This window comes from Eptesicus fuscus, chromosome 8, assembly GCF_027574615.1.
Source record: "Eptesicus fuscus isolate TK198812 chromosome 8, DD_ASM_mEF_20220401, whole genome shotgun sequence".
NCBI lineage: Eukaryota > Metazoa > Chordata > Mammalia > Chiroptera > Vespertilionidae > Eptesicus > Eptesicus fuscus.
In genome coordinates this window covers 75,411,068-75,426,124 of record NC_072480.1, presented here as the reverse complement: position 1 = coordinate 75,426,124, position 15,057 = coordinate 75,411,068, and the positions used below count along the sequence as shown (strand labels likewise).

General features: G+C 46.3%; 1 protein-coding gene across 1 annotated transcript; it reads right to left on the bottom strand.

Annotated features, from left to right (window-relative positions):
- Nucleotides 1–1,377: 1,377 nt before the first annotated feature.
- On the bottom strand, nucleotides 1,378–12,095 carry PROZ (protein Z, vitamin K dependent plasma glycoprotein). Its single transcript, XM_008143918.3, has 8 exons — nucleotides 12,029–12,095; nucleotides 11,502–11,665; nucleotides 9,365–9,389; nucleotides 8,622–8,735; nucleotides 7,516–7,647; nucleotides 6,457–6,542; nucleotides 2,726–2,843; nucleotides 1,378–1,892 (listed from the first exon to the last, which is right to left on the bottom strand). The coding sequence occupies exons 1-8, from the start codon at nucleotides 12,093–12,095 to the stop codon at nucleotides 1,378–1,380; spliced, it is 1,221 nt and encodes a 406-aa protein (XP_008142140.2).
- Between the last annotated feature and the right edge of the window lie 2,962 nt (nucleotides 12,096–15,057).

Genomic DNA, 15,057 nt, shown 5'->3' with positions numbered 1-15,057 from the left:
CTCCAAGTGTTTGATTTTTTTCATTGTTTTTATTGTCGTTGATTTCTCAACTCACATTTTTAATTCCTTAAAAATATCCTCTCTGCTCTTCAACAACTCTGTATAATGAGCCCTCAGCAGCCCACCGTCACCCTGCATGTGCGTCTGGAGTTAGAGCTGCTCTCTCCACCGCTGGTCTGCAGAGCAGTTAGCCTCCGAAGCTCTTTCATTTCCCTCAAAGAAATGGGCCTGGAAATCAGATGTACTTAGTGGAGGAGCAGTTTTGCTAGTACTTCCTTAACTTAAAAAAGAACTAGGAGATTAATTTAAAAGTAAACATAATTTCTATCCATTGCTCTCACTTTTCATTTTGGCACAAACTCGGCCCCCCTGTGGAGTTCTGGTCTGCAGGGAAGCACGGTTTGGGACTGGACTTGAGTTCTGTCTTTCCAATGGTGTCAAAGCTGCGGTCTTCATGATGCTACTAGATAATCACTGTGATTGAACACTGTTCTACTTTTTAACTCAGCCCTGGTTGGTAGATGCTTTTATTGTTCCATTTAGAGCCCAGGAGAGAGGCACAAAGGGGTTACATAACTGAGAGTCAGCTAGCTGGTTCAGAAGCAGAGTGGAGAGGCTGAGCACGGCCCTCATCCAGCAGCCCCCCTGGAACCTGTCTGAGAGGTTTCCCTCCACAGGAAGTGCCTTTCTGAGCACATGGCCCTGTTTAAAGGCCCCATGTTGTCCATCTTCTAACCTCTCATGCTTCCTGATTCTTTCTCTAAACCCATAAACTATTCTGTGATATTTTCTCCTGTGCTGACTCTCTTCTAATGTCTTCTTCCAACACTGAGCAACCCTTTCACTCATGGGCAATTGGCAAACCTGGCACAACTATGAGGTCCCTCTTGTCTCCCATTCTCTTAAAATCTCTCTTTAGATAAAAAGTCCCAAGCAAAAAAACTTTTCACAGTACTCAGTAATGAGCTCATAAGCCAGCGATTTTCAACCTTTTTCATCTCATGGCACATACTAATTAATAAAATTCTGCAGTACACCAAAAAATATATTTTTTGCCAATCTGACAAAAATAATTTTGATTCATTCACACATTTATTGTTATGTTGGCTATTGACATTTTTTTTATTTGACAGTCTAAGGGAAAAGAGGTCCTTGCCCCTGACCAAAATAGTCAGGTATTGCATGTTTTAAAAATTCTTGCAGCATACCTGTTGAAAATCGCTGTCATAAGCAGTTATTGATGGTTTGTAGACCAAGTGGTTTGTCCTGAGGCAGTCACAACCGTTTTTGCTGTGAAATTTTAATTTAACTCCATGCTTGCAGTTAAGGTGTGTAATCCCACCACATCTTTTATTCTTGAGGCTTAGCTGGGTTCAGTCACTTCATGATTTGTCTAAACCAGAGCGAGTATCTTGAAACCTTGGTGAGAAGAAACTCCTGTCCGTACTCTGCTGTGGGCACCGAGCACAGAATCCCTGTCAGGAACCAGGTGCCTTTGTGCTTTCTGGCGACCATGCTCCCTTCCGCCCACTGCACCCCTCCGGCTGCCGCTCCCCTCTCGCAGTACGTCCTCGTAGTGACTGTCACATTCAGGGCTCTGCCACACTCCTCGCTGTCCATGTGTGTGACGGGCAGCTGCATCGGCACATTGCCCAGCTCAGAGCCATTGGATGTCCAGCCAATGAGGAGGCCCTGTGTCCCCGGGATGAGGATGCGCTCCGCAAAGTCCTGCTCAGGCATACAGACGGGGAGCCCCGTGTCTGGGCACCGGATGGGCAGCTCCAGCTCCAAGAGCGAAATGTCATTGTCCCCCGTCTCCTCCTCGTACATCATGTGCACATGGACGCGCTTCACCTCGATCGTCAGTGGGTCCTTGGTCGTTCTAGGAAAATCTGAAATAATGGACAAACACTGGCTTTTGTAACCTAAAGTCTGGTTTTCAGGTTACAATAATATGAAACTTATTTCTCAGTGAACCCTGTGACAAGGCAGAGGCTGGGCACGATAAAACGTGCCATGGCTAATTGTGCTGATCTCCTTTCTTCATCTGTGGAATGAAGTATTCCAACTAATTCCTCATACTCCTTTAAAAAATCAAAATGAGTTATTTTGGTGAAGTGGTAAATAAACTAGGGGAACTTCTTCAAGCTAATCAAAACTAGGCCGTTCAGAAGTGGTTTTTCAGGTTGACATTTTGTTGACTGAAAAATACTCAAGGATGAGGAGTGAAATATAATAAGGTTCTTCAGAATCATAATAGAGCACTTTCCCAGATTATCACTGAACCTCTCTGACCTCCCTACAGGACAGAAGTTACTGCCCATTTTTTCACTGATGAGGACTGAGGCACAGACAAGTTAGGTGGTGAGCTCCACATCACAGGCGTGGCCTTGGGTGATAGGGGAGTCTGAACCCAGATCTTCTGACTTTTAGTCAAATATCTGCCTTATAACACAGCCTCTCCATTTCGGTATCAAATTGTTATGTTTTTATCAGCTGTGACTGCCTCAGACTGAATATTAGCATTTGTCTGCTTGCTATGCCTAGACATTCCACTAGGTATTTTACATATGCTTTCTCACTTTATTAGTAGCTCAGTAGTATTGAGCTAAATTCGGTTCTATATTGCATTAAAAGCAAAATTCTAGTTTTTAAATTTTCATTCTACATAGGATACTGTTTATTTCCAACATGGTCTTATAAAAATGAGTGCTAAAATACTTACTTGTTTTCACACTGATATTTCTGTGTAACAGTGAACATTTTGCTGTTGTCAGCACAAAATTTTCCTGTATTATAACACCACCACAGAAGTCTTTTCCTTTGGAATCTATTAGTTTTACCTTAAAAAAAACAAACACAAAAAACAAGACAGACAATAGCTAGTGGTGACAATTAGCAGGATTAGGGGCAGTATAGTCTGGTGGTTAAGAATATGGGCTCCAGCCCTAGCCAGTTTGGCTCCTTTGGCCTGTGGACTCAAGGGTCCCGGGTTCGATTCTGGTCAAGGGCACATGCCCTGGTTGTGGGCTTGATCCCCAGTCAGGGGGCATGCAAGAGGCAGACAAGCAATGATTCTCTCTCATCATTGATGTTTCTAACTCTCCCTCTCTGGAATCAATAAAAATATATTTAAAAAGAAAAAAACGAATATAGGCTCCAAAGACAGCCATTGAGGGAGTGTCAGTTGAAGGTACAGTGGACTGACAAAGCAAGGATGTATAATGTAGCCTAAAGCAGCCACTAAGCAAAACAATTCTAGTCAATTATCTAACAAGGTAAAACAGAATAAAAAATTAAGTAATTCAATAGAAGGCAGAAAAAAGAAAAGAGGAAAGACCAGATGGGAAAAATACAAAACAAATAGCAAAATTATGAATTTAAGCCTACCTAGATAAGTAGAAAATGATCTAAATATCCTATAAATTAAAAGCCAACTATATACTGCCTATAAAACATACTGTAAATATAATTTAAAAGATTGGGGGCAGATTACATGCTAACACTCATCAATAGTGTTAATACCAGACCAGGGAGATTTCAGAACAAACACTATAACAAGATGAAATGTGAGGTTATTTTGTGGATTAAAAGAAAAAAAAATGTACCCTCATAGCACAGGTGCTGGCTCAAGAAATGTTGATTACAATTTTTAGTAGCTTAATAAAATGAAAAATGCTAAGCAAAGTATAAATGTTTTTCAAGTTTAATGTAGCCTCATTTCTGGAAATCTTAAGTGCTTATTAACAATAGTTACCATTAATTACATAAGTCAGGTGCATTTTCTTTAATCCTCACTACAACTATTGTATTACTATATTTTATAGGTGGATAACACCAAGTTTGAGGGGAGATGGCATTTTCAGCATCAGTGTGCTAGACTTGTAGTAAAATGCAGTGGAACACAGTGTCAATTTCTTGCCTAGAGTGGAAGAAACAAGTTGTAACGATAATTTTCAACTATATATCCTAGGCCAGTCAATTCAGTTAAATAGTTTCAGAACTACTTATTGTACCAGAGTGAAAATCTAATAGCATTTAGCTTGCCTATATAAGTGTGCCCGCAAACGTGTTTGATTTGTATGTAGAGAATGCTTACCTCACAGGTAATAGCTCCTGGTCTTGGTACTAACACTACTTCCATAGATGAAAATGGCCACTAAGGTCCCCTGGAGTGGGCTGGGAGGCTGAAGGCAGTGCGCTTGGCAGAACTAGACCACCACTGTCATCATGAAGGTTGATGGCATACAGTCATCCATCCACCAGTCCCCACTCCCCATGTGCTGAGGTCTGCCTTAGCGCATTGATGAAGATGATAAGAATGCAAGTATGAATAAGGGGGTCTTAGAAAGCTTAAGGAATATGATCCTATTAACCAATGTCACTTCAATCAATTTAATTTTAAAAAAGAGAACTGCCCTAACTAGTTTGGCTCAGTGGATAGAGCATTGGTCTGCGAACTCAAGGGTCCCAGGTTCGATTCCGGTCAAGGGCATGTACCTTGGTTGCGGGCACATACCCAGCAGTGAGTGTGCAGGAGGCAGCTGATCGATGTTTCTCTCTCATCGATGTTTCTAACTCTCTATCCCTCTCTCTTCCTCTCTGTAAAAAATCAATAAAAAAGTATTTTTTTAAAAAAAGAGAGAACAAGGAGAAAAGGTAACAGAAGACCAAGTTCACCAGCTGATAACTGGACTATTCTGGTTTTGTCCCTTTCCATCCTTTTATCTCCCTTCACTCAGTCTCCTTTCAAATCAGGGTCATTGCAGTGGTCACTGAGCTCTCTTCAATTGTCTGTGTAGGCCTCCTCCCAGCAGCCAGTGATTCTGCTGGCTCAACCGGCTTAACATGTTCGACACACACACACACCGAGGTGCATTACTCACAGACCCTGTAGAGAAACTGCTAAAGCTAGGCTGTCCAACGCGGCAGTCACATGTGGTTACTGAGCATTTGACAAGTGACTGGTCCAAATTGAACGTTCTCCAAGTGTAAAACACACCCCAGATGTCAAAGATTAGTGATGAAGAAAAGATGTAAATATCTCAATTTTTTATATCTGTTACATGTTGAAATAATAGTATTTAGACATATTGGAGTACTGGTAAATAAAAGTCATTATCTAAATTCACTTGATCTGCTTCACTTTCATTAATGTGACTAGGAAATTTCAGTTACCTATGCAGCTTACATTATATTTCTATTGACAGGGCTATTCTAAAGGGTGTACTTCAGGGCCTGGCTGGTGTAACTCAGTGGTTAGAGTGTTGGCCCATGGACTGAAGAGTCTCAGGTTCAATTCCTGGTCAAGGACATGAACCTGGGTTGCAGGCCAGATTCTGGCTGGGGTGCTGCAGAAGGCAACCAATCGATGTGTCTCTCTCACGTTGATGTTTCTCTCTCTCCCCCTCTCCCTTCCTCCCTTCCACTCTCTGAAAATCAATGGAAAAATATCCTCTGGTGAGGATTAACAACAACAACAAAAAACACCCCACAAACAAACAAAAAAGGCATACATTAAAAAAAAGGTGTACAAATAAAAAAGGAGATGGTCTGCATTAGAAGCAAGAAAAATGGCAAGTATATGTAAATTAAAATCCACATTGGTGGTATAAGCCATAATAATAAAAGTGATGCTTATTTTATGGAATTACTAAAAAAGTAAGAAAAGAATGAAATGCTGGTTAAAATAGTAGATGGCTGTTGTGAGGTGCTTGAAATAAGTTGGAGGGGGGATGAAAATACTAACTATATATTGGCATGATAAGTGAATCTTTAAATGTCAAGAGTGGCCATCTATAATAATCTATAATAATAAAAGCATAATATGCTAATTAGACCGGACAGCCTTCTGGATGAAGCTGGGGCTTCAAGGGAAGCCCAGGTCCCAGGCAGCCGGGGGAAGGAAGGCCTACTCTTGCACGAATTTTGTGCATCGGGCTTCTAGTTAAATATAAATGGAATGTTTAACTTCTAAACCGGTCAAGGGGGGAAATCATAAAATAACAAAAATGAATGCCAAAGTAGAGAAATTTCCTCCGCACAGTAGTGGAGCTGGAGTTCCAGCTAGGGGGCTGGGGAGTGGAGAACCCGTGTCCTTCACTCTGGCCACATGCCTTCCCTGTGGTCCCTCACCAGGCCCATGTCACCTCACCCACCCAAGTGTGACTCCAGGATACCTATGGTCTGAGAGAAATGACATTGGGCCCAGGGTGGCTATCAATAAAACTGTGTTTTTATTTGGTGAAAGAATGAAGACCCCTAAAGTTGTAAATTCGGCATTAGAAAGTGCTCTGAAGTAGGACTTTGAGATAAGTTAATGGTTCACTTAAATCAAAAATGCCTCTTTCACTTAGTCATTATGTTTCTGTTTGGTTGGCAAAGACCATGGAAATGACAAGTAGGATGAAACCTGTAACTAAAAATGAAAACATGTTTATGAAATGTTTCTGTTACCTGCCACGGGAAAATCTGAAGATTCCGCCTGCTCCTCTGTGTTGCCCTGATGCCCTCAGAATTCAGGATTCCACACGCACACTTGTCTTCATTTGTGGTGACAACATAAGAAAGGTCAGTGCCTTCTAAGTCAAACATCAGGTTTTATCTACTCAAATGGTGTTCACTACTTGAATATGGCTTCTTCATGCCCATTATTTTGAGACTAGAGGCCCAGTGCATGAAATTCATGCACTCTGGGGGGTCCCTCAGGAGCAGGCCTAAGCCATCAGTCGGACATCCTTAGCACTGCTGCAGAAGTGGGAGCCACTGCAGCTGCACTTGCCAGCCATGAGCTGGGCTTCTGGCTGAGCAGTGCTCCCCCTGTGGGAGCACACTGACCACCAGGGGCCAGCTCCTGCGTTGAGCATCTGCCCCCTGGTGGTCAGTGGCATCATAGTGACCTGTCATTCTGCCACTCGGTCGATTTGCATATTAGCCTTTTATTATATAGGATGGTCTTTGGTTGATTACCTCCCACCCACCCATCCATGATCAGGGCCGCAGAGGGACACGTGAGGTTGGCCAGCTGGGGAGGGGCCTCGGGAGGGCTCCAGGGCGTGTCCAGCCTGTCTCGCTCAGTACCACTTGGCCGGACCCCAGCAGCAAGCTAACCTAGCAGTTGGAGTGTCTGTCCCCTGGTGGTCAGTGCACATTATAGCGAGCAGTTGAGTGGCCTTAGCATATCATTAGCATATTATGCTTTGATTGGTTGAACAGACAACTGGATGACCAGACAGCATATTAGGCTTTTATTATATAGGATAACTTATGGGGCCACAAGTGAAGTTAAATCACCTGCTCTCGGTGTTTGCAGGTTAGCTAAGATACTGCTAGGACCCAGGCAAGCTTCAGCATGGAGGTAGAGAGGGCTGGCTGCGTCATAGTGACTCCTCATCTCATAGACAAGAGGTGGCTTTTCAAACGTTATTGCAGGAGGAGTGGGGGTGTGTATGGGAGCCAAGAGGGTAGGAAAGGGAGAGACCACCTTTTCTCACTTCTCATTGATTGAGAACTCACCATGTGGGATGCACGATTTGTAGTCTTGGACCAGTTTATACCCCTGTGCACAGCTGCAAATGTAGGAGTCCTGTCCCGGGTGGCAAAAGTGTTGACACCCATCAGTCCTCAATGGGTGACATTCATTTTTAGCTGAAAAGGAAATAAAGGGAAAACCAGAAGTGCTAACATGGAAATGGTTGTTTTTAAATTTCCGTGCGCCTTGGGGCTCTGGCTTCTCAGTCCAAATGTTCTCATTATTTTCAGATTTTTGGTTCCCCATAGAAGCACTTCCCACACTTCCCATGTCTTCAGGAATGTGCATGGAGAAATCAAAGGTTCAGTGAGTGACAAACCCAAACCTTGTATTTGTCCTCAGAAAATGTAACTTGGTTTGGATATATGTGTACATATTGCAAGGCACCTGCCCATTTTCCCAACTTTCACTTCCTACTACAGGTGGGGATGTGGGATGGGAAGGATCTAGTGGGATCCCATTTGGGTGGTTGAGCAGCCGGGATGAGGATCAAAATCTTGCTTTGGCATGTGTTAGGTTTGGGATGTCTGCAAAACATTACGTGGGGCCCTCAAGGTGGCAGTTAGAGGAGAAAGATGGACTTCAGAGGAGAGATCTGGGCTGGGAATAATATTTTCCCCCAGAAAACTGACTCTGTATTGACCAGAGGCATTGAAAGGATTAAGTGAATTTATTTTCATATCTGATAATTATTGATAGGAAATTAATTTCTCCCCACTCCCACAAGGAATATTAGTTCATGAAGCTATAAATCTCACACCCATGCCTACCTCTGAGCCAGCCTGTGTGTGATTCCCCCTTACAGAGGGACCCTCCAGATCCCATCACCCTGCTTGGGGTGGGTCAGGTTCCAGGAATTCTGGAGAGTAGATTGTAAATGGGTTAGGCAGGGCTGGGTTTGAGAGGACAAGGAGGGGACTCTAAGCCGTGGAAACTGTAGGGAGGCGTGTTTGGAAGGCAGGAGGGCCATTCACAGAATTGTTTCCAGTGGAGAACTGGGTCAGAACTAGGTTCCCACAGGCACCTTTTGCTCACTCCTGGGAGCCCATCTCTGTATGGTTGGGGTGGGTCAGGGTGGCTGGGGACTCACCAAAGGCACAGTCCTTGCCCTCGTAGCCCGAGGAGCAAGTGCAGGTGTAGCTGCGGATGTTGTCCTGGCACGACCCGTTGTTGAGGCAGGGCTGGGAGGTGCATGGGGAGCCACCTGTCAAGAGGGATGTGAGAACCTTGTGCAGGTGGAATCATCCAGTTCCTCCTGATGGCCCCTGGCCCTGCTGCCCAGGACACCAGGAGGCTGGATTAGGCTGCCAGGGGCTCCTCATGTGTCCCCTGGGGTCCCACCAGCCACGTGTGCCCACGATGTTTGTCTAAGTCCCCCTCCACCTCCTTTCTTTGCTGAGTGACCATGGTGATGGGTGACTGTGGCTGGCTGCCCCAGCTCTTCTAATTCCCCTCGCCCATCCCCATGTCCCTCAGTCACTGTGGTCTTCTGGGAGCTCCTCCTAAAGGGACACCCAGCATCCCCTAAGCCTACGATGAGCTGTCACTTTCCTCAAATTAACCAGGTTCTGACCCTTCAGCAAGAGGCCCCAGGGAGCCTGTGAGGCCCCAGGAATGAGAGGAGCGGCTCAAGATGGGGACCCTCTGGCCTCTGCCTCCCGAACCCCTAAGGGAGCTTCTCCCTGACTCCTCAGGACCTTGGGAACTTTCCCACCCTTCTCCTCGTCCTTGTCCTCAGGGATTGTCCAGGTACCTAAGTTTGAAATGTGGAATGCCTTACCTCATCTTAAGGAAGAAGAAGAAATAATCCTTGCAAGAGTTGAGGCCACTTACCCATATAACTTCCCCAAAACTCATCCTGTAAAATTAAAATATAAAAGGGTTACAAATAGATGATTTGTGTTTTTTTTTATATTTTCTCCCATCAATTGGCTTAAAGATAACAAATGTTGATTTTATCCACTTAATAGAAAAATACTGGTTGAAACAGAGAATGCAAAATGATCTATTTAATGTTTTATTTAATATACATGGAACATATCCTATTTCATGTGTATTTACTGTAACCTATTTAAGGAAGGAGAATTAATAGTCTGTGATGTGGTACAAACACCATGACCACCGCCTCCCAAGGTCACCTTCCCCTCCTGCAGGGGCACAGTTTTCATTCATGTCCTAGTCTACAGAGTGCATGATGTAGATACAGAAAACTAACACCGCTTTTTTTTATAAGCCAATGAAACAACAACCAAAAGTGGGTATGTGTATGTGTAAGGTTAGTTTGGGTGGGGGTATCTAAAATTAGAATAATTACTCGGAATTAAAGCCTAGAATGTAAACAAGTGGTTGCCATCTCCCAATCATACTTGGACTTGTAACAACCTGAATGGTGTCAAATTAAGAGGACAATTTTCCGGATGGACCTAGAGGGTATTATGCTAAGTGATAAGCTAGACAAAGACAAATGCCCTATGGTTTCACTTATGTGTGGAATCTAAAGAACAAGATAAATGAACAAAGAAAACAGAAACAGACTCATAGATGCAGAGAACAGACTGACAGTTGCCAGGTGGGGGTGGGGGTAGGGGGATGGGAGAAAAAGGTGAAATAATTAAGAAGTACAAATGGATAACACTGGCTGAGTGGCTCAGTTGGTTGGAGTGTCATCCTGTACATCAAAAGGTTGAGGGTTCTATCCCCAGCTGAGGTGTGTGCAGGAGGCAACCAATCAATATTTCTCTCTCACGTCTCTCCCTTTCTCTCTCAATCCCTTCCTCTCTCTCTCAAATCAATAAAAACATATCCTTGAATGAGAATTAAAAAAAAAAAGTTGTACAAATTAGTAGTTTCAGAGTAGTCACGAGGATGTAAAGTACAGCATAGGGAAGATAGTCAATAATATTAATAACATTGTAATAATTATGTAGGGTGTTAGATGGGTACTAGATTTATTGGGGGAACACTTCCTAAATTATATAAGTGTCTAACCACTAGGCTGTTAATCTGAAACTAATATAAAGTAATAGTGAATGTCAACTGTAATTGAAAAATAAGAAAACCCCACAATTTTCCTTTTACCAGGAAGTTTTAATTTCTCCTAGTTTTAGAAAAGATGGTCTATTTCAGAAGAGTTCTCTCATATATAAAATTAGGGTATCTAAAATTAGGATAATTACTAGGAACTAAAGCCTAGAACGTAAACAAGTGGTTGCCATCTCCCAATCATACTTGGACTTGTAACAACCTGAATGATGTAAAATTAAGAGGACATAGATAAGCATGCAAGAAACAATGATTTTAAAAATATACTAGGGAAACAGGTCGATATTTTATTCAGAATAACTTTAAATATTGCTACTGTTATATGTAACTTTAAATATTGCTACTGTTATGTGTAAAACTAGGAGATCTTTATTAAATATTTTACATATTAGACCTGTCAGATTTGACTTCTTTATCTTCTGATAAGCTTATGAATAAGCAAGAATTGTTTGCCTATATTATTTAGAGTATATATATATATATATAGTCAGTTTTAAACCAAATGATAGATTATGAGAGATATTTTTACTATATAGGCACTCTAGAGAGGCTTTTTGTTCCTTAAAAATCTGTTGATATATTGAAGCAATTAGGTCTCTATTAAAAATATCAAATTCTGTCAGCGTCACGACAAGCTGACTGATGTTTGTGATGAGTAAGTTAATCAATGTGCTAATGTGCTTGATCAGAAGAAGGCGCTTAGGGGTGTGGAACTGAGTTAGTATCCGGGTCCCCTACGTACTAGATGGGAAAATTATTTCACTTCTCTGTCTCTGTTTCCTCATCCGTAACATTAGGATTAAGTCAGCCTCACAGGTAAGTAAACAGGTTATTAATTTAGCTCCGTCTTTTTGAGAAAGTATGCCCTCTCAGGCAACAGAAACTGGAATAATCAGAAAGTGTGTGAGTTCACGGTGGGGGTACATACAGTGCTCTCGTCATCTTCAAATACTTCTCTTGCTTCTTCATAGACACAAATTTCTTCATAACATTCTTTTTCCAAATGTCCCTCAAAGATCTCTTCCAAAAGATAGGAGCCAGCACGCTTCCATCTTACCAGAACTTCATTTGCTTTTGAGGTAGAAAGAAATACTGCGGAGCAAGAAAAGAAGGGAGGTCCCGTCAGCCTTGATGGACTTCCCCAAGGATTGCGATGCCCGCTTCCTGGGAGTCAGAGTACATGGCGCTGCCACAGCCTGAGGCCTGCTGCCGCCTCTCCTGTCCCCATCAGACCAGCTCCCACCTCCCGATTCTTTGTGGGCATCTCTTCTGACAGGACCCCAAGGGACCCCATCATTTCCCACATATTGGTCATGAACTGTAAAGAGATCAGGAAGCTCTTCTGGGAGCTGAGTGAAGACCCGCTGGCCACCCAGGGACTCCTCTGTCCCAGGAAAAGCCCCCTGACCAAACCCACGCTGTCCTGGAGGACACAGTTAGGAGGGCGACACCCACCTGCGGGCTCTGTGCCGTGGAGGCCCAGGAGGAGCAGGAGCAGGAGCAGCCGGACGCAGCCCGCCATTCTGACCGCAGCCCAGGGACAGGTCTGCACACACAGGGGCCAAAGTCCGCCCGGGCCGCTCGCAACGCAGGGAGGCTGCTTGCTTAAACGACCACCAGCCCTGAGACGTGGCGCCAAGCAGGGGACAGAAGCAGAAAACGGGAAAAGAAGTGTCTTCCGCTAAGAGGACATTTTGCCCGGAATTTCATTGGACTCATTCAATGTTTTAAATGCATGCTTCAGTTTTGTATTTTTCTGTTCAAGGCAAAGGGGGGTGGAGGGTGTGAGGCAGAGAAAGGAAAAGCCAAAGCAAAGAGGGCCTTGGTGAGGAATTTAGGTGCCAGAGCTGGATCGACTTGTTGGGGGTAAAATCAGGGGGTCCTGTCCAAGGAGATGGGGTGAGAGCCCTGGGAAAAGCCGGCCATCCTTGCACATGTGTCCTGGGCCTGGGCCTGGAGCCCATGTTCTAGAGTGGGGGGAGGGGGAGGGAGGGAGGGAGAAATAAGGTCACGTTTCTCTACCAGGAAGAGAAGAGCAGATCAGCGGGTTCAGAGCCACATGGGGGCTATTTCAGACAAGCCAGCCACAGAGGCTCCTTTGGGAGAGGAATCTGAACACAGGGAGCCTCATGAGCCTTACAGGGCGGGCGTGTGTGTGTGTGTGTGGTGGGGTGTGTGTGGGTATGTGTGTGTGTGTGTGTGGGGGGGCGGGGGGTGACTGAGAAAGACACTCAAGGGCCTGAGGTAGGGCTGCTGCTGCCTGGAGCCCCGCAAGGAGGTCAGAGTGGGAGGGCGCCCACAGGGGGGCAGCAGAGGACCCGAGCGCATGGAGAAGGGCAGTGTGGTGGGTGGGCCAGGGTCAGCAGCTTCTCTGCGAAGGGCTGGAGTCCACCACAGCAGGGGACCAGCCCAGCCAGGGCTCCGGGGGCGCAAAGTGCCACATGGAAGAGTGGACCCGGGGCCTTTTGGTAAGAACTACGTGTGTCTTTGAACCGAGAATCACCCCGCACCATGGGGCGATTTAATACTCCGTGGGGACAGCGCACTCACATCCACCCTCTACTGTTTCCTGGTCACCCGCTCACCAAGTGGGTCGGCACACGGGAGGGACCCCAGCGGAGGCTCATTCTGTCTGTCTCCCTAACTCTCTGTCTGTCTCTGTATCTCTGTCTTATCTCTCTCCTTCCCTCCTCTCCCCTGCACCCTCATCTACAGGGGAAGCCTTCTGTTAAGGGGCATTGATTGAGGAACTCCTGCGGCCATCCTTCTCTCTCGCTGCAGCCTGTTCCTGTCCTCCCAAGTCTCAATTACTGCAGTTCCCCTCACGTTTTGGGCTTTTGATGCTGACATTTTTGGAGTGTCCAGGCCCTCGCCAGCTGGATTTGCCCGACGGACCCCTCACAGTGACTCGGGGCGAGCCCTGCAGCGGAGACGGATGGGTGTCCTTCCCACTGCGCTGTGTCGGGCACACCTGATGTCGGGCACACCGGGCTACGTGCCCCGCCGATCTCGCTGTTATAAAGCTACCCTGTCCTGCTCGCAATTAAACAGTCACTTCTGGGGTGATGCTCTGAGACCGAGCATCTTCCTTCTCAGCAATTTGTCCGCCAGGGTTTTGGTGTCCCGAGGGCTTGCTTGATCAGTGATCCTGTGGTGGCCGTAGCAGCAGGGTCCTGCTAAAATGGAAATTGAGACCCTCCATGCTAATAGGGATGGAGAGCAGCCATCCCCCGACCCTACCCCGGCACCCCCTTCCCCTTCATCCTGCTGGAAGGCCTCAGCCCTGGCACCCCACACCTGTGGGCAGGGAGGGCCTCAGGCCCCACAGACCCCCCCAGGGAGCCAGCAGGCCCTGCCTGTGGGCAGGAACCTGTGTTCTTGGGAACCTACTGCCACCGCTGGCTTGGAAGCTGCAGTGCTGGGCCCCCCCTCAAAACACTTCCCCCCTTCCCCCGCCGCCCCTGTGCAGCTGGCTTACACTCTCTCCTTGCCTCCTAACTCACGGTCAGCGGGACATCCCTGTCCCTTCAAACCTCACATCACTGTCCAGAACCCCCTCCATGTTTCTGGGGGAGCAGTCCCTGGTTGTCACTTCACTCTTCTACCCTCAGGAACTGAGCATGTGTGTGGGGTGTGGCAGTGCCTGGTGAGAAGTGGTTTTGTTAGTGTTGCAACCTCTCCCCACTCTCAGGAGAAAAACATCAGACCTTTACTCTGTCCCCCTCAGCCCTGGCTTCCTGCTGGTCTCTGTGCGGCAGGGCCTCACCTCCCACACCCAGCAGCCGCTTAGGTAACCTCCCTGGGGAAGCTCTGGTGGTAGCAGGTAGGGGAGTATCCCTCCCACACACGCCGTGGCCCGTGTGTAGGGTAAACATGTACGTGAGGTGGCTTCATGAGTTCCGTTTTCCCATGAGGACGGTGATGCTCAGAGACAGAGTTAAGTTGTTCCAGGGCAAACAGCAATTGCCCCATCCGTGAGCCCTCCACCAGGACCCTCCCCACGGCAGCCAAGGGCATCGCCCCCCCCCCCCCCCCCTATTTCCTCTAGAACCTCACTGCCTTGAATTCCGTTTCTGGATGGGAAGATGAGCAGACCTATGGGCTCCTCCTGCCCTTCTCTCTGCGGTGCCTCAGTTTCCCTTCCTCTCTGATACATACATGAGCTCTATTGCCAATAATAATGGCCAACAGTGAGAGATCAAGTAGTAACAGCAAAGGCAGGCTTTATTTGTGAATTTCCCCGGGAGTTCTCTCTGGACCACAAACGACCTTTGATCTGCAGAAACAGGAACCCAGGTCTGGGGTGAGCTTTGGAACGGAGACCAGTTGGCTGCATGGAAAACTCTCAACCTGACCAGGCGGTGGTCCCCTGCCATCGGAGGCCTTGTCTCCAGGAGGGGCCTGGCGAGCCCTCTGGGCGGAGGCTCACTGAGGAGGAGTCAAGAGGGGAAGCACCACCTTTGCTCGGCTTTTCCTGCTCTCAG

Excerpts from the sequence above, each read along its gene's own strand:
- PROZ (XM_008143918.3), bottom strand. The coding sequence starts at position 12,095 with ATGGCGGGCTGCGTCCGGCTGCTCCTGCTCCTGCTCCTCCTGGGCCTC. Across the intron at positions 8,736-9,364 it reads GTTTTGGGGAAGTTATATGG|GTGGCTCCCCATGCACCTCC; the intron begins GTAAGTGGCCTC and ends CCCTCTTGACAG. Across the intron at positions 6,543-7,515 it reads CAAATCGTGCATCCCACATG|ACAAGTGTGCGTGTGGAATC; the intron begins GTGAGTTCTCAA and ends CCACAAATGAAG.